This window comes from Balaenoptera acutorostrata, chromosome 6 (assembly GCF_949987535.1).
Source record: "Balaenoptera acutorostrata chromosome 6, mBalAcu1.1, whole genome shotgun sequence".
NCBI classification, from domain to species: Eukaryota; Metazoa; Chordata; class Mammalia; order Artiodactyla; family Balaenopteridae; genus Balaenoptera; species Balaenoptera acutorostrata.
The window spans coordinates 71,080,928-71,105,024 of record NC_080069.1 but is presented as its reverse complement, the minus strand read 5'-3'; the positions used below and the strand labels follow the sequence as shown (position 1 = coordinate 71,105,024).

Genomic DNA, 24,097 nt, shown 5'->3' with positions numbered 1-24,097 from the left:
GGGGATTAATCTGCATTCTACATGTCAGTATTTAACCTTCGAGTTTTGACACGGTGATAAAATTCTGTCAGATCTTTGAGTCTAAAACATAGTATAAGAAAGGATTAATTTTTATCATAAGAGAAACTTGGCAGTTAAGTGTAACCTGAAGGTATACACTCCATGTGCTGCCCCAGGGAAGTTCATGCCTATTATAAGATACATTGTTTCCTTGGATTTCCTCTTTTATAAAATGTATTTGGACACTAATTCAATACCCTTAACATTTAGTAATTTAGAAATAACTATTGCTATTTCTTTTACTCTTTTATAAGATGTCTTATAAAATATTTGTTTATATTTATGATTTTAAAAGCCCATGAAATACCATAGGAACTTTTAACCTTTACCTTTAAAACCTGATTATTCTACTAATGAACTAACGTAAATTCATGTAAGGGTAGAAACCAAGATAATTGCATCTTTCAACCTTTGCATTTAATCTATATTTATAAGGGTAGATTAAGGAAGATGAACAGTTCCTATTTTTCCCAAAGGGAAATACTGATTGACAAATTAAAAAAAAATACATTATTGCATTCCCCAATTAACATCTAAATGTAACATTTGGCATTTTTCCCCAGATGGATTATTATCCATTAGGATTCATTTTAAGTTCAGTTCACTGATGATATGCATTTTGACAGGTCTTATTTCCATCATAACTTATATTTACAGCACAGCCAAGTCAAGAGAAAGTAAGCATAAAACAAGGTTTTGCTTTGAGCTGAATATATTTTAGCTAAAACCAGCAAAAATCATGAAACGATTATTTGCTAGATAGTGAAAGGTATATAAAATAAATGCCTAAAGTTTTTCATATACTTTAAATGGAATTTTAAAAATGCACAAGCTGAAAAACATTAAGTGAAATTTGGGAACAATTAATTTAAGAATGTTTCTGTATTTAAATTTATAATCTAAAATATCCCAAATTTGATACAATATAGTTATTAAATGCCAATTTATATTATTTACAACTGAGAAGTACAAAATAAACTTAAGTCTGCAATGAAGAAAATTAAGATATTCTAATTTGATTTAGGCAGACTACACATCATTTACCCATAACGTCTTCACATGCCAAAAAATTTAGAAATAAAAATATTTAAATAAAAAAAAACTAAAGGTTGTACACGAGGAAATGATAGCTCGGCCATACATTCTTTCACTCAAATGGTGTGCAGGGAGACCACTGTCTTATCAACAATACTCACACATACACCTAATTGAAGCATACTTGGTAACAAAGAATGCACGTGTGAGTCCCCAAATAAATGCACACATGATTGGTAAAGGTACTTAGAATACTGAAGGCAAAATAAGGTCTGTTCCCTTCTATTACTTGTCTCTTACAGTTATTCACTTAGCAAATATTTAGGGAGCACCTACTATGTACGCGGCACTGTTCTAGGCACCAGGGGTGCATCAGTGGATAAAACATATAAAATCCTTACTGTCTTGGAATTTTCACTTGTCAATAAATATTTGCTGTCTGCCTATATAATGCTACTACTGGAATAAGTACCATTATGTTAATAATGTTAATAGAAGGGAACATGGCACTCAGTGTAACTGCACTCAGTCACAGATGAGGCACTACGTTGGGTATGAAATAGGCAAGTTATACATGCATTTTGACCTGGACCATAAGAGCATGATGATGATAAAAACAGAGCAGCAGTACAAAATACTCTTAAGAATATGTTGAAAAAGGGATATAAAATTTAATACCTCACTAAATCTTCTAAGGTGTAGAAAGAGAGGTGAAAAACAAAGCAATCAAGTTGGATTATACCAACAGGGGATTATTTATTTGATTTGATCCTAATAAGAATTTTCCAAATTATTGTGAATAATCGAATATATAAAGAGAAAATAGAAAATCCATCTATTCCATATTGTAAAATAGAATGACAACAGACTTTCAGCTCAAAAATCATGACTAAGATCCCTCTTTGGAAACTAGTAAGTATGGGACACAAATTATTGATAATTTCTCCTAAGTTTTGCCTAATGAAATTGATCCTTTGTAGAAACTGATGTCAGGGAACTATTATCATAAGGTTGAATTTATGTCCACTTCAAAGAATCCCACAAACCTCAAATGATTCTATATTATGTACTATATAGGAAGGGATAAAGATAACTTACAGCTTATTAACATTTAAGTTGTAAGCCATATTTAAATTAAAAAAAAAACTCGCCACTAAAATTTTTCTACACAACTGAAAATCATCAATTAGGTTAACAGAATTTAAAATACCCTTAGCAGGTGACTATCAACTGGAATGCATGTAGTAGCTTATGCCAGTTGTTTGGATAAATCTAACAAAAATTAGGAGCATCGCTAATTTTCCAAGGACAGAAAGACAGCATGATCTTCTAATGGGTTCAGGTGGAAACAAAACCTGACTGGTCAGCAGAAAACACTGATCCCTTCTCCACTGTTTATAACCATCTGTAGAATCATTTGTATTTCCAGAGACTTGACTATAAATGTGTTGTTTTTAAATAAACTTAACTGTACCTCAGAGGTGTAATAAAAGTGAATCAGGATATTTAGAGAAAGATTATCACTACATTAGCAACATTTATGCCCACTCTCTATATACTGAAATGCCTCTGGCAGTTATAAACAGTATGGAAGAGTTGCCACGCTATGTAATAAAAAGTACAAAGCCATAGAGTAACAAACATGTATCTGTTGTTTATGCAGCTTAATTCACACATTCATTAACATTAAATATTACTTCATGAATTTTACAAGAGAATAACAATGAAAAAAAAATATTTGAAAAGTTTCAAAAAATCAACAAATAAAAATACACAAAAATGTTCGTATATCCACATAATTGTTCATAAATATGCTAATTAAGATGGGTAATTCAAGTTAAAATTAAACATATCACATATTTTACTAAAGTATATATCTCAAATGACAATGAGATGTGAATTGAATATCAAAGCACAACTTCATAGAAGTCTGAAAGTTCAAAAAAGGTAACTGGAAATTTCAGGATTCTTTTTCTTATATCCCTGCACATTTTCAACTAAAAATGAACAACATTTTCACTTGCCATTTTCAAAACAAAACACCAGATGGTCCTCACCCCCTCCCCAAAACATACATCCTAAAAGTATATAGTAAATCAGCCTCTACACACAACCACAGACTCATGCTAGCACAGCAGGAATATACCTATGAAACATATAAAAGAGTGATATACTGCATACAAACTTTCAGAAAGGGGAAAAATCATATTCCTTAAACTTTCAAAAGAAGGGCCAAGGTATATATTGTTTTATAATTCAGAATCTATAATTTTCACCAAAATTGTAGTCATTCTCCAAGTAGGTTAACTTGTTTTTATTTGTCATGATATACTTCCCTTTGAAAAAGAAACAAACCACTTCATCTAAAAATAAATGTGTAAGAACATAAGGAAGTATTTTGTGTTATGTTAGAATATAAAATTTAAATGTTTGAAAATTCAAATATTTAAAAAGCACAGTGAAACATTTTCTATGAGCTAAATGTTTAAGGTTTATTGAAAAAAATGATATTTTATTTCACTTGGGTGATCCAATTTTGGACTTTTCAGTCACAAAATATAGGGAAGAATTAAAAATAATAATTTTATCTCCAAATTTAAGAATACATTGTCAGCTGGGAGGGAAAACTCTAATTCTTACTATATTGTACATTAATTAGCAATTAATTGACATTAATTTAGCAGAAGAACTGTCTAGACAGATTTAAATCATAGGTCTATTTACTTTTTCCCATATATTCAGAAATCATGATAACAAAATAATTTTTAACCAACATTTTCATTGAGTCTCCAAAATTTGAACATTTAATGAAAATCTTTATAGTTTCACAAATCATCATCATTCTTCTTACACTCACCGGTGTTGTAGTGATGCTGCATCTGATAACAGTTAAAAGCTTTAAGAAATAGTAACAATAATCCTGTTTTATCTGAATTATTAGCAGTTTATGGCTTATCTAGAATCTCACTTGTTCTTTTGGCCCAGATTCATTTTTCTTTAGGTCTTAGGACCTGAGCTCATCTAGGTAGCTGTTTCCTGCTCATTTCCTATAGTCTTACTGGTAAATAAATAATTTCAAACAGTTTATCATTGGGTTTGGCATTAACAATCTTTTTTCCACTTAAAGAATATTACTGGTCATACAAATAGACACGACCATTTCTCTGTCTCAGACTCGAAGATGCAGATTACAAACATTTGTTTCACAGTAAATAAATATCACACTAGAAAAATTAAAATCATCAGTTACTTTTTACCAATATTTGGTAGCTTGTTATTAACTTGGAATATATCTGTACCAAAACAGTACAAAAACCTAGTGAAGTAGTATTCTGGGGGCTCTATTTTTAGATATTCCACTGTGCAAAATTGCCATTAAGTGATACAGAGATCATAAGGGGCTGAGAAAGGAAGGTTAAGAAGCAAAATAAATAAGTAAATAAATAAAACAAGCATTTAGAAGCAAGCAACACATGCAGAACAAGCAAGAGATTAGTTTACATGAAGAAGAGGCAACTTACATGGCTGTTGAGAAGAGAGCTTCTGTGAGTAGACAGACCGTCAGACTTTTGCAGCGTCTCAATCGCCATTTCAATCTGATAATAGATGTCATTAAAAAAAGGGCTCAAGACAAGATAGTAATAAAAGGCTCACCAGAGAATTTTTGATAGATTCTTTAAAGTTCAATTTCTTCTTCAGTGGTGGCTAATGAATAGCTCTCACTAAATGTGTATTTCCTCCTTCCTCCCCCCAATCCCAGAGAATAGCATAAAAATAGGCACACTAATAATAAGCTCAATCACAAAAGTAAACCTTTTTGAATATTCCATAATTATAATAAGAAGGGAGACCTGAGAAGCAGGAACCCCAGAGGACTGTGCTAGTTAAAATATTCTTGACTTTCGTAGTTCAACACGTGAGAGAGTAACCGCTCTCTTTCTAAATAGTCTCCCACCCAAAGAGTATTTTATATTTGTTCCATTCTGTCACAAAAGAAAACTACTGCAGATTTGTGTTTTATTAATATGCATCAGTATTTTAATGCAAATGTGCAAAGACACCTTCATCAATGTTCAAAAGCTTCTAAATCTATCCATTCTTCTCTAAACCCTGTATTAAAATTTGGAAGTGGAGGGTCATTAGTATGAACACATTTAGATGTAATCATGGTCTCTACATCATAGTTTAGGATGTGGTGGTGAGTCAGAGCTATTAGAAATGATAGCAGAAATGGAATGTAGAAGAGAAGATAATTCAGAGCCAACAAAGAAAAGGGACAATCACAGAAACAGTTTTATTCTGTGTAATCTCAGCACACCATGAGCAATCATAACACCTTAATTAAGTAGCAGGTGCCAATAATAAGTGAAATGCACTCTTGATAACCTCATATTTAAAGATCACTATCTCTCAGCTCCTAGAACTATAGCGCTTACTGTAAGATCAGGTTCCAAACACCCTGTATTTGATTACTGGATTCTATTAACAATATTAACTACAGTTAAATTAAAAATCACACTATATAGGAAAGAAATCATTATTTTTATTTTTGCTATCTGATCAAATCAACATCCCTACAAGCAGTTATAAAAAATATTTCATGCTTTCAAACGTAGATAACATAGTTTACATTGGCTATGAAAATTAATGATGCCTTGAAATTTAAACATACTGCCTTCCCCTACCAAAAAAAAAAAAAAAAAAAAAGATGGATGGCAAAATCCATAGCAAAGCAAAGTCTTTTTTTTTCCATCAAGTTTACAACTGCTTTATGGTGGAATACTTTATACACAGAATGTTCAGTCTCAATTATGTCAACATTAAATTTAATTTTCTTAGGAATTAGTAGCTTTAGTTTTATGTTATTTCCCCAAGTTACTTGTTCTTCTTCCCTAGAGTTAATAAAATGTAATACAGAAAAGAATGTTAGGTAGAAATTATAGATAAAATACTCTTAAAGTATATAATAATTCATAAGATGATATAATACAATTTTTATATTATTAAATTTTTTTTTAATCACAAAATTAAGTAAACTGGCTTCTGAAACACTCTTTGCCAGATGGAATGTTAATGTAGTTCATCATTATACTTGAAAATAAACTGAAGAAAATGATATTGTACAAACCAAAAAAAAATTACGGAAAGAGTAATGTAAATGTAATGAGTAAACAAACATTTTACCAAAATGTTAAACTAAAACCATAAAGGACCTCAGTATTACATCTCTTAAAAGGGCATCAATAAGTGCTCTTGTTTTCAGAGAGAAAACATATATCAGGACTTCCCTGGCGGTCCAGTGGTTAAGACTTCGCCTTCCAATGCAGAGGATGTGGGTTCGATCCCTGGTCCGGGAGCTAAGATCCCACATGCCTCACGGCCAAAAAACCAAAACATAAAAAACAACAGAAGCAATATTGTAACAAATTCAACGAAGACTTTAAAAATGGCCCACATGAAAAAAAACTAAACAACCAAAAAAAAAAAAACAACCAAAACAACATATATAAAAAGACAGCTGAAAAGCCTCATCCTCACGTGACTGTAAATCACTTCTAGGAAGAATTTGCTCAAAATATGAATTTGCTAAAATGCCTACATTTTCTTTAAAGTTTGAGTGTGGAAAATTTGATGTTAGATTTCGGTCTACTTAAAAATAAAATGATCTGTATCTTGTGATTTTATAGGTTTAAGTGAAAGGTAAAAATTATCAAAAATATAATAGCTGGGCAATAATGAGGGAGAAATCCACATCTGGCTTTGTTTGTTAACAGCAATTTTAATTTCTTTATGACTAAAGGATTTGTGGTTGTTTTGACAATTAAAAAATAAGTATGGTAAATAAACATTTTCCATTTCTTCCCTAAACTAATTAAGTTTTAGACTATGAGTATACCTTAGCTTTTTTTTGAAAAATCAATTCTCTGAACTAAGGTACAGTGCCCAGTTGTATCTCTTAGTGAATAATCATCCTAGGACTGAATCGCCAATAGTGCACATTTCTTCTCCACGATTATCTAATGCTAGGATACATGGTGATTGGCAGTTTAGACTGGTTCATGATGATCCTGAACTATTGCCTCATAATCGGATAAGAAGCTATGGCAACTCCTCTGAGATCAAATGGTGCGATGTTCCATTTGAGATGAGATGTTCAGCATGGAAAGACAGGCTTACAGAGCATTAAGTGCCATTACTGGAGTGGGTGAGACAACTCCCTATGTGAAAGAGCAGGTAAGAAACTGATAACCATTCTAGCCACAATGAGCACATGAATTCTTAGAAAGATCAGTCTTTTCTGGAAGATTAAAAGAAGATCGTTAGCAATATACTAGGGATGAATTAAAACCCTCTAGGTTCGCCAACTAAAACAGGATTCCCATGAGAATGGGAATCTACTCTGAGGGTGGTTATCAGTCAAAGACAGAAACCCTTGGTCCAGTGCTACTGCAGAAACACTTTCAGAAACTGGAGAAGAGGATTCTGCACTGTGTTTAGACACGCCACTGAAATATTAGAGGACTGGCAGGTTTCTGGGGCAGAAAAGTGATAGAGATCAATGAAAAGTCTTCCAGCCATAGGAATTATAAGTGTGAGACCACCAGCCTCAGATGCTACGCCAACAGAATGCCTGACAAAGTCTGAAGAGTCAGAGCTCAGGTAATGTGGAGAGCTTCCTACATGCATAGGCCAGGTTTCTTTCTGACCGCACATTAGCAGAAAGATGAAAGACCTCTTTGCAGTGTATCCCATGACAAGGCGCTACAGAGCATAATTCGAAAAATCAGACCTGGTTTGAGCACTTGCTGAGAGTAGTTCACAGTGAAGACTATTCAGGAAAACAGACTTTCATCAGAGAGTGCAGGGACACCCATGAGTTTTGCTGTGAATGAAGCTTAATTTGGGCAAAGAAAGAGAGGAAGGTAATACTAGTTGCTATGAGAAAACGATGTCTGAGCTTGTGTCACCAGTTAGGAACTGCAGAATTAAAGTAAATACAGGTGTGACTCAGCTCCCCCAACCAAACACTGAATCCTCAAAAGACAGAATCCCAGGGAATGGTGTAAGTGGTTTCCCTCATTTGGGCAAAAGTGGTTTCCCTCCATACTAAGAATGCAGTGCTAGTTAAAGACTATGACAACTATTTTTTCTTCTGAAATACAGAGTGCCATGGTCACAAATGTGATAAAAATATGACCACATGGCAACAGGAAGACCTTAGTTCTTGTGCAGTAGATTCAAGGAAAAAAATACCTGGGCTCTGTAAGGCAGAAGAAACCCCTATTTGTTTGGAATATAGAAAGTATGCATGTCTGTTGCAGACTGCACCAGTGAAGAAATTCTTCCATGATTTCTCAGGAATTAGGAACAGAAATCAGTAGGAACAGGGAGAAGCTGTACTTCACATCCAGGAGGAAAAAAAATAAAGCTCAGTGGAGCTCCTACAAAGATACAGCAAACCCTCTAAGAAGGACCTGAAGGGGACAGGGCACCTATTACCTGATGGGGGATAGATATACAATATGATAAACATGTGGCCTAAAACACAGGCTGCAAACCCTTTTCCAGTCACTCAAATGCTAATGCTGCCTTGTTGGAATCCAGGGACAGGTGGAGAGTCTCTAAGCACCCAAGGTCACTTGAGGCTTGTAAGATATCCACCCAAGAATCAGTGTCCTGAAAAGGACAACAGAGAAAAGTCACACCTAAGCCCTTAGGAAAAGAGGTTGGGAGAGCAGAGAAGAGGGGTCAAATGATGTCTGGATGTACAGTAAATATTCCGTTCATATTCTCCTTTCCCAAGCTCAAAGAAGAGATCAATATTGTACTTTTACTAAGGCAGCAAATACCTTTTTTCATAATTTATTTATTTATTTGAACATCTTCATTGGAGTATAATTGCTTTGCAATGTTGTTAGTTTCTGCTGCATATCAAAGTGAATCAGCTGTACGTATACATATACCCCCATATCCCCTCCCTCTTGTGCCTCCCTCCCACCCTCCCTATCCCACCCCTCTAGGTGGTCACAAAGCACTGAGCTGATCTCACTGTGCTATGCAGCTGCTTCCCACTAGCTATCTATTTTACATCTGGTAGTGTACATATGTCAGTGCTACTCTCTCACTTTGTCCCAGCTTACCCTTCCCCCTCCCCTCCGTGTCCTCAAGTCCATTCTCACATCTGCGTCTTTATTCCTGTCCTGCCCCTAGGTTCATCAGAACCATTTTTTTTTTAAGATTCCATATATATGTGTTAGCATACGGTATTTTTCTCCTGACTTACTTCACTTTGTATGACAGACTCTAGGTCCGTCCACCTCATTACAAATAACTCAATTTCGTTTCTTTTTATGGCTGAGTAATATTCCACTGTATATATGTGCCACATCTTCTTTATCCATTCATCTGTCGATGGACACTTAGGTTGCTTCCATGTCCTGGCTACTGTAAATAGAGCTGCAGTGAACATTGTGGTACATGACTCTTTTTGAATTATGGTTTTCTCAGGGTATATGCCCAGTAGTGGGATTGCTGGGTCGTATGGTAGTTCTATTTCTAGTTTTTTGAGGAACCTCCATACTGTTCTCCATAGTGGCTGTATCAATTTACATTCCCACCAACAGTGCAAGAGGGTTCCCTTTTCTGCACACCCTCTTCAGCATTTATTGTTTGTAGATTTTTTGATGATGGCCATTCTGACCGGTGTGAGGTGATACCTCATTGTGGTTTTGATTTGCATTTCTCTAATGATTAGTGATGTTGAGCATTCTTTCATGTGTTTGTTGGCAATCTGTACGTCTTCTTTGGAGAAATGTCTATTTAGGTCTTCCACCCATTTTTGGATTGGGTTGTTTGTTGATACTGAGCTGCATGAGCTGCTTGTATATTTTGGACATTAACCCTTTGTCAGTTGCTTCGTTTGCAAATATTTTCTCCCATTCTGAGGGTTGTCTTTTCATCTTGTTTATTGTTCCTTAAGGCAGCAAATACTTTTTAAGAGAACAATGTAAAAAAAAAAAAAAAAGCATTTCCCCATTATTTACAATTCCCCATCGTTATTTATTATTGGTATTTATAGCTCCCCATTGCCTTTTAAGGAAGGAGAATCCTTATCACAGGATGGCCCCTTGTTTTGCAGAGTTAGTATCAGGTTTAAGTGCTCTGCTGAAGGGCTGATAGATTTGAGGAGACGGGGATCTGGGCACACTGGCGGTGAATGCTCATTGGTAGAATGAATGGACAGACTTGGGGGGACAGGTGGTGCAGAGAGGCTTTGAGGGCCTGTGCTCTGGAGAGTGTGATGCTAAAACCTCAGCTCTTTCCTCTACAACATCTTCAGTAAAATTGATGCCACTCACAGATACTTCAGGTACTAGTAATCAAGACTGGCTGGAGCACAGGGTTCATTTAGGGGCAGTTGATGATGTCAAAAAGGTAAACCTCAGTTTCAAATGCAGGGATATGTGGAGAGGTTCGGAGCCTTTTTAAAATTGTTGATATTAATTTTATTATCACCATTATTTACTTCTAACAGAAAGAGTTATTTATTTTTAAGTAACTTTGGAACCAATTGTTTTAGAGCTAACCTTATTTCAAACGTCAGGATACATCACTGTTGGGGAATGGCAATCACCCTCAGTAAAAAGGAATAGGAAGACTGATCTCAAAGTGAGAGGTGCTGAGTCTTTTGCATGAGTTGCATGGGGCAAAAAAGAGGATTCCCTGTACATGTGATTTATATACACATTATGCACATCTATTCAATGGCCCAAATAGAATATGATATATGTGGACAATTAGGACTTTGTCTTAATGTAAACATCAGCCAGTCATTCAATTATGTGCCAATAAGACAGAAGGAAAAAGAACAATTATATCATCTTATTCATTGTCTTTATAGGTCAAGGCATATTCTCTTGACTCTGAAATGGCTTTTTAATCTTTTTTAAAGACTGGAGGTCAAGATTGATATATTCAACTACCACTATAATTAAAATTGGTCTCATGGTAGAAATTATTTCCTTTCTAGAACTGTTTAAGAAAGTGATTTAAAAATAGAAGTAATACTATAATGCTTTATGATTTATAAAGCCTTTTTACATTAATTCTCATCTGATCTTCACAACTTTGTGAAATAGCAAAGGCAAGCAATATTATCTCCTTTTCACAGATCAGAAAATTGAGGCTCTGGGATTGAGGGACTTTCTTGAGATTACATAGGTATTAACTATGAGACTGGAATCCAAGGTTTATCATTCTGAGTTCAACAGTATTTCCATTTTATACAAATATAACAAGAATATAAATCAAGAGGAAATATCACTGTTTTTTTTTTTTTTAATTATTTATTTATTTATGGCTGTGTTGGGTCTTCGTTTCTGTGCGAGGGCTTTCTCTAGTTGCGGCAAGCGGGGGCTACTCTTCATCGCTCTGCGCAGGCCTCTCACTATTGCGGCCTCTCTTGTTGCGGAGCACAGGCTCCAGACGCGCAGGCTCAGTAGTTGTGGCTCACGGGCCCAGTTGCTCCACGGCATGTGGGATCTTCCCAGACCAGGGCTCGAACCCGTGTCCCCTGCATTAGCAGGCAGATTCTCAACCACTGCGCCACCAGGGAAGCCCAATATCACTGTTTTTAATGAAACTATCTTCTGAGGAGTGGCTTGTAAAATTAAAATTTGCTAAATGATTTACAGTTAACAAGATTTACTTTCCAATAGGAAAGGGTTTACATATGAGTAATAAGCATTACTTGAAAATGATTTCAAAGTGATCAAGTTACAAAGGAACAAAAACTTTTGAATGCATAGTTAAATTTTACTCATCATAAAAACAGTTATATAATGATTGAATTTTCTTGTTAATACAGGTTGTTCTGTTAACCTCACCAGTTAACACTTTCTTAGAGAAACAGCATTTTTGTTTCCTTGTGAAAGAATAGTAAATTCTTTAGAGAAACCCAATGAAGAGAATACGCTTAAGACTGGAAATTTCCTTTGGGGTAATTTTTCTCCTGAACTGTAAGACTTGACATTTTGTTTGCATTTGAGATCAAGTAAGACAGAAACAATTTCTACTTGGTGGCTTGTTCAGAAAAAGTATCTGTGGGGCTTCCCTAGTGGCGCAGTAGTTGGGAATCTGCCTGCCAATGCAGGGGACACGGGTTCGAGCCCTGGTCTGGGAAGATCCCACATGCCGCGGAGCGGCTGGGCCCGTGAGCCACAATTACTGAGCCTGCGCGTCTGGAGCCTGTGCTCCACAACAACAGAGGCCGCGATAGTGAGAGGCCCGCGCATCGCGATGAAGAGTGGCCCCCGCTTGCCACAACTGGAGAAAGCCCTCGCGCAGAAACGAAGACCCAACACAGCCATAAATAAATAAATAAATAAAATTAAAAAAAAAAAAAGAAAAAGTATCTGTGATTGCTGACATGAGCATGTGACCACCGCCCTTATACCTGTTAGAAATGACCACCTTCTGGTGTGTATAAGTGTGTGTTGGGTGGCGGGGGACTTCTACAGCAAGCACTTCAACCAGGAACACAAAGGAGACAAACCCTTTCACTTTACATGTAGTCTATATAATCACAACCCAGGTTTTTATCCAAGAGTGGTCCTAGACACTTGTTAGAATTATCTGGGCACTTGTTAGCAATGCAAAACAACAATAACAACAACAACTAAAAACCAAAAACAAGAATGGACACTGCATTCTGGTGGCTCATATCTGTATTGCTAATGGTTTGATCTCTTCTTCAATTTGTCCAAAGCAGCGCTTTTCAGAAAGTAAGGTGTAACCCATTAGTAGGTTATGATATCAATTATCCTGACCAGCATTTTTTAAAAATTAAAGAAATCAAATAGAGTAGAAAATACTCAAATGTCCTGGCACACAGTACAGATAAGTATTGTTTCCTGGAACTTTGGTTTCAGTCCTCTGTCTATGAATGTATATATGTATATAATAGTCATGTGTGTATATATAGATGTATACTCATGAATGTATGCATGTATGTATGTGTATGAGTACTGGGCCACAAAGTAAAGGTATTTCTCATTGTAGATTGTGGCCCCCAAACTTTGAATGCCCTGCACGAAGCAGTTAAATCAGTTCCCTTCTAGTAATTGGATCCCTTCTAAGGATCTACAGGTGTCTCTTGGGCCCACGTGTCCCTGCAATGCAGATAGAAACAGCTCACTGACGCTAAAGCTGTGAATATGACACCGCTCTGTAAGTTGTATATTCAAGTGATACAGAAATCAACATATGAATATATGACTCCACAGCAATATTAAAAAGAAGCTTAACTCAGAGATTCAGGACAGGTTGTTCTTTTAACTCTTAAAAAAATTAAAAATGCCCAGAAAACACACCTAGCCAGCTTTGCTTTTCATCTCCTCTTGAATAAAAGCTAAGAGAAAATCTTAATGTTATACACTAAGCATTTAAAGCAAAGATACCTTACTTAGGTCTTGTAAATGCTTAACTACATGAAATTTTTTTTTTTTTTTAAATTTTTTATAGCTACTTTATTTATTTATTTATTTATTTATTTTTGGCTGTGTTGAGTCTTTGGTTCGTGCGAGGGCTTTCTCTAGTTGCGGCAAGTGGGGGCCACTCTTCATAGCGGTGTGGGGACCGCTCTTCATCGCGGTGCGCGGGCCTTTCACTATCGCGGCCCCTCCCGTTGCGGGGCACAGGCTCCAGATGCACAGGCTCAGTAGTTGTGGCTCACGGGCCCAGCTGCTCCGTGGCATGTGGGATCTTCCCAGACCAGGGCTCGAACCCGTGTCCCCTGCATTAGCAGGCAGATTCTCAACCACTGCGCCACCAGGGAAGCCCATGAAATATTTTTTACTCACTGATAATTTTATGACATCTAGAGAAAAAAATTTTAATCATTATGCTTTCAGCCTGAAGTTTTGTCAATTTTATACCACCTAAAGCTAATTTGAAATATTGATAAGAAACAACATATAGAGAAGATACTTGCATGAACTGAATGTGTTTGGAGAACATTTGGTTTAACTAGGTGAAGTGAAACCAAGACTGTTGTATTGGGCTTCCACTGATTATTCTGTAAAGCCAACATCCCTCCACCCTCACCAGGACTTTGTGAAACTGGCATTACTGATGTGTGACAATAAAACTAATTTTGAGATACCAACTGTATAAGCACTCAGGGCTACAATTACCCTTCAGGAATCTGCTGGGTTAGGATTAAGTGATAGGATTTAAGGCCAAGTTGTTATTTTCAAATTTAAGATTTCAAATCTGCCTTTTGCAGATTATTCTGAGTACTAAGAACATTTTCACTTTGTATTTAGTTCATATAATCACTAAAACAGAGGTTTTCTCAAAGTGTAATTCTGGGTCAGCATTACCAGAGTCATCAGGTGCTTATAAGAAATGCACATCTTGGGTCCTTCTCCACACTGAATCAAAAGCCTTGGGGGTGGGGTCCAGCCATGCATTTAATCAATGCTCCACACATAATGTACACTCAAGTTTGAGAACACTGCACTAAAACATAATCAAATTGATCTTCTTTGCCAGGGTCAGACTGCAATTAATACTTCAGGGAGAATAAGTAGGCATTCCTAAAATGGCCCTTGCTAACTCTGTTTAAAGGGTGGTTTTAAAGTTTAAGTATTATTTGGATTTTTGCCCCTTTTCATTCTCTTGCTATCCAATCCTACCCAGCATTTAGACAATTTTGCAATTTATATTAGTAACATAATCAGAAGATAAGCACAATTTTCGTGAATCTAAAATTAATCAATTTACAACATACTAACATTTGTGATTTAAAAAATAATGTGATGAGAAAGAAAATGAAACTAACCACTTAAAAGAAGTTTGGGGGCTATTTGTGGATTTCTATTTTTGCCTTGGAGGATTAGGTACCTTTCAGTGATGAAATTAGCTCCATTACTCATATTGTAAACCTTTATATTCACAGAAGCACAGTGGCTGGTCAATAGTGATTGCTCAATAAATGTTTGAGAGAGTGGGTAATTAAGGAGAATAATCCAGACTCTAAGTACATGAGTATACCAAACATTCACCTTCACTCCAAAATATTGAATAAGAATGGCTCTAGAAATCTTTACTAAATTTAATGCGCGTTTTCATTCTCTAAACTTTCAACAGTCTAATAAAGAAGGACTTTTTCTGAAACCTAGAATCAAGGTTTAACTTGAATCATGATACCTCATAGACAATCTTTATACTGGGCACATAAAGAAAGGATTGTTTCAGTTACATGCATTTGGGTAGCATGACCAAATAGATACACTTTATAATCATTAAGAGCTTGCCTAAGATTTTCAAAAATAATAAATCACTTTTTTTGAATAGAAAATATATTCACATGCCTCCCACCTTTTTTTCCTTCATTTCTTCTTCTAGAGATATCTTTGTACTTACACAAGCACATAGAAATGTATATTTCTATTTAAATGCACACGTGCGCCGTGCGCATGCGCGCATACACACACACACACACACACACACACATTACTCCTTGCTTTTTCATTTAACAATATATTTGGAGATCTTTCCACATCTATCTCTCTCTCTATCTACACATATGTAAACACATACACACACTGCCTTACTCTTTTTAATGGTCATATAAAATTCCACTGAATGGACAAATGCACTAAAATGTATTTAACTATTCCTCTGCTGATAGACAATTAGGCTTCTTCCAATCTTTTTCTAATACAAATAACTCTACAGTGAATATAGTTGTTTATGCAGCATTTCACATATGTAAGAGTATCATCAGTGGATTAAATTCCTAGAAGTACTCTCTGAGTCAGTGGTTATGTGTATTTTCAATCTTAATAAAACTTTGCTTATTGCTCTCCAATCCTGTACCAATTTAGATTACTATGAACAATGAGACTGCCTGTTTCTTTACACCTTTGCCAAGGTTTACTAACTTTTTAACTTTGCCTGTGTGAGAGATGAAAAATGGTATCTCTTTGTAGTTTATTTTTCATTTCCTTTTCAGTGAACTGCTTCTTCAAATGCCTTCCTCATTTTGGTCTCTTTTTTTTTCTGAAGGATTTCTATGAGGGGTCTATATATTAAACGAATTCATGCTTTGAATATAACATTTCAAAACTTTATGCGAGGTTGTTGTTTCACTGTTGCCTTTTGTTGCTGTGGTTTCTGTCATATGGAATGTTTTTACTTTTATGTAGTTGATCACATCAATGTATTTTTTTGTAGGATCTGAATTTTACATCATGTTTCCCCACTACAACAGAATAATAATTAAAAAATTTTTCCATCCAAGTGAAATTAATTTTTATATAAGGAGTAATGTATGGAACCAATCTAATTTTCTTTTAAAAATAGTTATCCAGTTGTCCCAAGCATCATTTATCAATAATTCATCATTTCTCTATTGACAGGCAATGCCACATTTGTCATCTTATATTCTTATATGCATTTGGCCTATTTATGGTCTTTAGTCTACTACCGGCCTATACTGGTCTATTCATGTGCCTAGACAATTCTGTTTTAATTATTAATTTTATATATGTTTGAATAACTGGTAGGGTTGTTTGTGTCCCACACCACGCATCATTATTTTTCTTTTTATACAACTTTCTTCACTATTTTGCATGTTTATTTATGTAAACAGCCTTTCTTATAAAAGAAAAAAATCTATTGGTATCTTGATTAGGATCATATCAAAATTTTTAAGTTAATTTAGGGAGATTCAAAATGTTTGACACTGAAACTTCTCTCTCAATTATTCGCGCTTCTTTTTGTGTCCCTTAGGAACTTTAAAAAGCTTTATTCAGCAGCTGGATCTTGCACATATATTGTTAGCTTACTGCCTGGTATATTTTGAGTTTATTATAAATGAGATCTTTGCTGATATTATTTTCTAGCTACTGTCATTTGTATTTAGAAAAGGTATTGATTTCTTTGTATATTAATTTTGTACTAAGTCACTTTACTAAATTCTCTTATTATTTGTTACAGTTTTTCATTGGATTCTCTATGATTTTTATCAGGTACACAATCATATCATCTGCGAATTCTGACCTCTTTACCTCCTTCCTAATTTTATATTTCCTTCTCTTGTCTAACTGCATGTTTCCTATAATTTTGAAAGCACAATTAAAAATCACATCCTCCTTTCTCACAAGGCAGATGGGAAAAGTTACTAAAACTTATAGGGGGTAAATTTAAAATAAATGAGTTAAATTATTTTAACATTCTACAGATAGATTACAAAATCCCTAGCCCATGAAACTTTGGGGCTATAAACAGTTATAATTTTTTAAAATCTAGATTTTAAGAAAAACCAAATAATTCCATAGCCAATAAATACAACTGTAGTTATGCATACTGAGAAAGTGGTAACCAAATCACATGCTTTTGGAGGATGAACTCATAAACATGGGAACATGGAGAAACTCCCTTTCATTTGAGAATTGATAATTGGTCATAGGCATCATTTTGAATTTTCCCTCATTAAAATAAAAATAAAAGACATGGGCCAGTGGAACAGGCAGTATTAAAATTTTATGGGTCTAATACTGACTCATATGTAACTCACAGATGACAGTATATTTTAATCTGCCACCAATACATTTCATATTTTATCTGGGTCACCTAGTCTCCATAAATGAAACATTAGTGATTTTTTTCCTTCAAAATCTACAGTAGTTTCAAACTAGTAAATTAACTTGCAATTTGATTTATAAATATAAGGATCAAGTTAAAGTTATACAACAGGTCACCTGGAACATAGTTTACTTCCATATTTATAAGTAGAATTTACAAACATCATTAAACCTTCCTAATCTAGATTTTGGATGAAATAGAATCTAGCCATTTCTGGCATGTTGCAACACACCTGTGGTTCTGAAATGCTGTTTCAGTATGAAATAGCTAAAAATTAAAATAACTCATTGTATTTTGCTTTAGAAGGGAATCCATCAGCTATACTCAGGAGGAGCCCAAGGCCCCTGTCATTCTGTTTGTCTTAACCTTCTAGTTTATCAAGATTTCTAGGAGTAGAATGTCTTACAGCCTTAACCATAAAATTACTGCCTCTAGATCTTATCAGCTTCAAGGCTGGAGCAGTGTGAAACTGACTGACAGCTGAATGGAATATAGATGAAGCAATGGAGACTACGAGTCATTCAAAGTCCCATTTTACTAAGTGCTTTGAAAATGAGGTCCCAGAACCTTCAGTCAATTTAGGATTTAGTGCAGAAAGCAGAAGATTCGTGGTACTCTCTCTGAGGAGTTTTATCTGAGAGCTCAGGTTGGCCTAGGGAAAATGGGACACAGGAAAACAGAAAATACTAAGATCATAATGGACATACATACTTCTGCCAAAATAAGTGGAGAAGTAGTTTTGCTTGACTTTCATTTTTAAATCATTCAGGCTAACTGTAAAACTAAGAAAATTATTTAAAATAGAAATTTATTATTTCTGTAATATGTAATATATAAAATAACTGTGATTTATGTGTAACATCACATTTCTAACAAAAAGTTTCTTCCAAGCATATCTTTATATATGACAATTAAAGAGAAATTTTCGTCTCATGTGACTATGTTGCTTTTCTATCTCTATATAGCCATAACAAGTAATCCAACATTATTTTAACATTTTTTACCCTTTGGTAAGAAGAATGGGCAGTTCAGCTCCTTCTAATATAGCCATTTCCCCATAAATATAAAGAAGCCCTTCAAGTATTGACATTAAAAAATTTCTGACACACACCGTTAGGTGGGAAAAAAAGCAAGATTCAGTATTTTTGTTACTATTCGTAAAAAAAAAAAAAATGCTAAAGGGAGGGAAAGAGAGACATTCTGCTTGTACATTCAGAGAATATCTCCAGAGTGATACTCAAAGAACTTGATAACTTTGATTGCCTCTATGGAGAAGAACTGAGGAACAGGAGTGAGAGGGACACTGCATTATGCACTTTCTTTTATCTTTTGAATTGTGCAACTTAAGAATGTATAACTAATTCACATAAATAAATTCATAAAAACTTTACATGCAAACCCAAGGATAAAGAAATAAAAGCATCTACAATTCTTGAATGAATTCTTAACTTTCTATAAATTATATAAGATAGGCCAAACTTTTACTTATATAGCAGTAGATGGACATTCAAATTTTCCTCCAAACAATTGAAAGAAATTACAGTATTTTTCATTAATCAAAAAAGGTAGAGATATGAACAATATTAGCTTCAACACATTTTCCTTGTGCCCTTTGGTGGGATCTAATTTTAGCAAGAGCCATTTAACATATATAATCACTAAATGTATATACAGAAAAGTAGAAAATTAGCTTTCATATCACAGTCTCAAAAATGATTAATGTAATCTAATTTAGTTAGTTTTCTTATCAAGAAGAAAAAACAACTCCATAAATAACCATCTCATTAAAAGAATTCAAATGTTATTTTATGGAGGAATGAATAAATTAAGCTTCTTACGGCAAATTGCTTATTATTATATAGTCTGGTACAAGATAAACTATGTTGTGATAAATACAAAAATATCACTAACTACAATCACAAACTTTTGATTCTCAAATGCAAAATGTGTTCCGGTTCTAAAATTCTAAAATTCTAAAAAAAATATGGTTATATAAAAAATAATGATGAAAAATAAATTAGAGTTTAAAATGAATAAAGACACATAAGGAAACACTATGGAGATGTATTTAGAAGGAAGATCAACGCATAATGAGTTCAGATATGACTGTAGTCAACTCTTCTACCTTAATGTCCATGTTCTCCTGAAATGTCAATAATAAATAGATCCCTACCATTAATTTAATGAAATGTAAAATGTTTACTCAACTAGTAACTTAGCTGAAGTCATACCCAGTGATGTTCCAATAAAAAATGTTACATAATCTTTTTAAAAATTCTTATTTAATACTATCAGCAGGAAATGCCTTTTAAATGTGTGTAAGTTTATACTTATATTTAAATAAGTAAAAATATATACATACATACATACTTAATAATTTATACACATGGACTCCACTGACCAAATAAAAGAGCACAGTAAAAGGAGAAAAAGTATTTTGACCAAATCTGAATATTGGTAGTTTATACCATAATATATTCATCAAATAAAATTTAATATGTTACCATAATAATCTTTTGAAAAATTCTGAAATTTCTATGTACCTTGAAAACTGAAACATTTTACAGTGCATAGCAAAAATGAAATACTAAACCATGTTTATGTAAAATATTTTTTCACTTAAGGTTATAAAACTAAAGTAAATCATATGCTCAAATAAAAATTCTCCATTAATGTAAAGATCCTTCTATTGTAAGAAAGATGGTTTTATATTCACTATTAGACTAGGTAACAAAATATTTCAAGTGCTGATCATTTATTTTTCTTAGTAGTGGCTTCAATTTCAAATCATCCCTTTTTACTGATTTATCCTGAGAAGTTGGTTTGCACATTGGAGTAAACCTCTTTGTGGCAGCAAGTGATTCCTAATAAATTTAAGTGAAAGTATTTCTATATAGACAGAGGTCAAATGTAAGAGACAGCTAAGGCAATTATTCTGGGAACCAGAGCAGGAAACCTTGGTAACCAGGAACCACATAAAGGTATTAGGTTTGTGCTGTTCCCAAGCCCTCAAATTTAACTAGTTTCACATCAACTGAATTAACTGACTATACATTCCACTTATTCCAGGCTCTTAAGGAACAGCCCAACTGACTACTACTGTCAGGAATGCTGGCAATAGTAGAGGCTGCTCCTACCCAGTTAGCCGCATCAGGCGTGCTATGGGTGACAGGTTGAACACGAAAGAACAGTCAGAAAAACTGAATTTATATGGCACAGTCTGGCTCAGTGTTTGGAAAGAAATGGCTTGCATCTCGACTAACAGGTTCTTAAAGACTGTGCTCATAGACATTCTTTGTATGGTTCTACAGTGAATGAAAAAGGTACATGAAAATAAGCAAATCTCCTTTAATGACACGGCACCTACCAAAAAATCTAGAGTTTTAGGAGTCTAAACAACTATAATACATAGCACAAATTTTCTAGCATTTGGCAAGAGGAGGATGGGAGGAAATCTTAAATAGGTGTCATAGCACTTAAACTTTGTTAACTTTACGATAGGAACAGATGTGAAATTGTGTACAGAATCACCACCTCACTGCGAATGAAGCAGATGAAGATCTTCAGCACGACTGAGAGGGGATCTAAATCAAACATAAACTGTGGTAATAAATGTAAGGTAATAATTACTAGCAGATGTATATTTAGATAATATGTATCTATCATATGTCACTATCATGTGCTTTGATGAGGACACCTTATGATTTTTCCATGCAAAAGTTCTCTCTTTATTTAACTTTTAAACTCCTTTTGCTAAAAAGGAAATTTTCTTGTAAAAATGAAAACAAAAAACCATCCTTAACAGAACCTTAAATATTAATGCCTTTTTAAAAGTGTAAATTAATATGTGCAACTGACATTAGGAATTGATTTTTTAAAAATAGTTTTCCCACTATTCTCAGCTGTTATAAGTCAGTTATTTTGTGTTAATTTACCAATTAATATAATACAAATTGCACCAAATTTGTGTAATGGATAACTTAAGGAGTCATGCCATTTTTCACACACTATACAGAAAAACAAACAAAAAAATCAAGCTATAAAATTCATCCTGCTAATGTTTGTACCTATATATACATGACCTGGAATAATCAATTTAGTTAACTCAGTGATAGCACTAGTAAATTTAGTAAACCCATATCTAGCTCATGAGGACGTTTAACAGATAGCTAAAATTCAATGTGAAGGCAAGTAGCAGTGCCTGGGGAAGGTGAAGCAGGAGAGGGGTGAGAATGGAGCGCTGGTAAGCCAGCATGAGAGAGGGTAGATGAAACGAAAGTGGGAAAGGACTCTTCCTCCCCATTTTTTCCAGTTTTCCTAAGGCCTTGGTAAGTGGCAAGTACTTCCCTTTCCACTGAAAATCACTTTCCGGATGGCCTGTATCAGGAGCATTATACAGTACTGGTACCTAATCTACCTCTTTTCCTTTTATGGTAAAGGTACAGTTATTTTACATCTAGAACATTTTACAATTCCTTGGTAAATATTATGATTTTAAAGCTGAGAGGAAATTAGGAAATCATTTAGTCTAACTAACACCTTATTTTATTGACAGGGGAACTGAGGTCCAGAGAAGCTTTGATTTAGTTTCTAATCTACATAAATATACTGGTGTGACTAAAAGCTTTAGAAATGCTGTATTTAGTGTTATCAAAAGCAAGAGAGAAATGGGCATTAGAAATGCTTCAAAAATACAAAGAAAAAATGACAAAAAGAGAACTCTCCACTTAGAACGGTTAGTTATCTGTTCTGATGTTACCAGAAAATAGTGAATTAAAAATAAAGGGCTTGAAAAAATGGATTAGGGAAAAGATACTAAATGATGAAAGTATGAACACATGTAGTCATTACAAACAGAAAAAAGTATATACAACATACTTACCAAGTACATATTATATCATGAAGAAAATCCACAAAATGAAAAATGTAAAGCCTCTCATATAATTATTTTCTTCCCAATTTGTTTCTATTTCATTATAAGAACAAACTATATGGTAGGATTATGGAAAAGGGGTACATGCACTTAATTCAAATCCCCAGGCCCCTTTTATATGAAACATCTAGAAAATCAATTCCATTTCTACTTTAGCTAGGTGGTTCTAAATGATTATTCTCCCTATGCTTAGTTGAGGTAAAAATGGAAAGGCCAGGTTACAGAGTTTGAGGATATCAAATTCTGCATAGGTTCTTATTACTATTTCTATTATAGCATTTTAGCACATTAAGATATCTTGGGTCAAAATAAATATATTTATTAAATATTAAAAACTTGAAAACTCAAATATGTAGTTGTGTTCCTAAGATATTATTTGCTCATACCTATGACAAGAGCCAATATAAATGTTTTTCATTGGAATCACCTAGATCAGTGCTTCCCAAAGTGTCCCTCTGGTAGAATGCAAAATGACTTTACATATGGCATATGGGTAAACATTTTTAATTTTACTATTTAAGTACAGATTTTAACATACATTAGAAAAAATTACACACTAAAACTGCTCAACACATTGTTGCCCCAGCCCAGTGTTTTGGATTTTTTCTCTCTAAAGAGAAAAATGTACAATAGAGGCTATCAAGAACCTAAACTAAACAAATAAAAACTCAAATACTTACTGTCGCTGGGGAAGCCCGAGTGGTATGTGTCACTGAGTGACCAGAATTCTCCATTGAATTGCCAATCAGATAGGTTCCTCCAGAGCTGCTGATGAGTTGTCCTCCCGTGACGCCCATCTGAATCCCACCAGTGCCCACCATACTGTGGGATGAGACCACGGTAGTCACCTGTGCAGAACTCCCTTGAGTATCAAAGTAATTCCCTCCAGTGTTTTGGCTGTACATCTGCGTTTCTGTGTAAGGATAAGTTGTTGTTCGGCTTTAGAAGAAGAAGAAAAAAAGAAAGAAATTTATTTATATCATCTTATTTATTTTTTTCTAGTGTGAATATATGTTTAAAACATATCAGCTTAGCCTTTGGAACATGGTGAGTTTTTGTATTTTATATGAAACTTCATTCCCAGAAATAGTTGGGTTTACTTTCCAAACTAAAGGTACATTTCTTTATAAGTACCTTAACACTTTTCTCTACTTTAGAGCTTTTGCTTCTATTGGTGTCTACCTGCAGCATATAAATAAGCTCAGGTCTCTTCCCTCCAAGAAATCCTGCTGCGTGACTTCTTAAATTTCTTACAAAACTTCCTGCAAATCCCAGTTTTAGGAAAGCTGGGATCCAGAATGACTGGGGGCTGCAAGTCAGCTCCCCACGCTACTTCACACTCCTGGGTGACTTGCAGTAAACCTCCATGACTAAGGTAGCTAGCATGGATCTTTTTCTCGCCACCATAAGGATCTT

General features: G+C 34.5%; 1 protein-coding gene across 7 annotated transcripts in view; it reads right to left on the bottom strand.

The window, feature by feature from the left end:
- The window catches only part of RFX3 (regulatory factor X3), a 296,992-nt gene that overhangs the window by 73,983 nt on the left and 198,912 nt on the right, over positions 1 to 24,097 (bottom strand). For all 7 annotated transcript variants that reach the window (XM_057549444.1, XM_057549447.1, XM_057549448.1 and 4 more), the window contains 2 exons: positions 23,362 to 23,620; positions 4,617 to 4,691 (listed from right to left, as the gene is read on the bottom strand). In XM_057549444.1, coding sequence (XP_057405427.1) covers positions 4,617 to 4,691; positions 23,362 to 23,620 — 334 coding nt within the window. The remainder of the gene's footprint in view (positions 1 to 4,616; positions 4,692 to 23,361; positions 23,621 to 24,097) is intronic.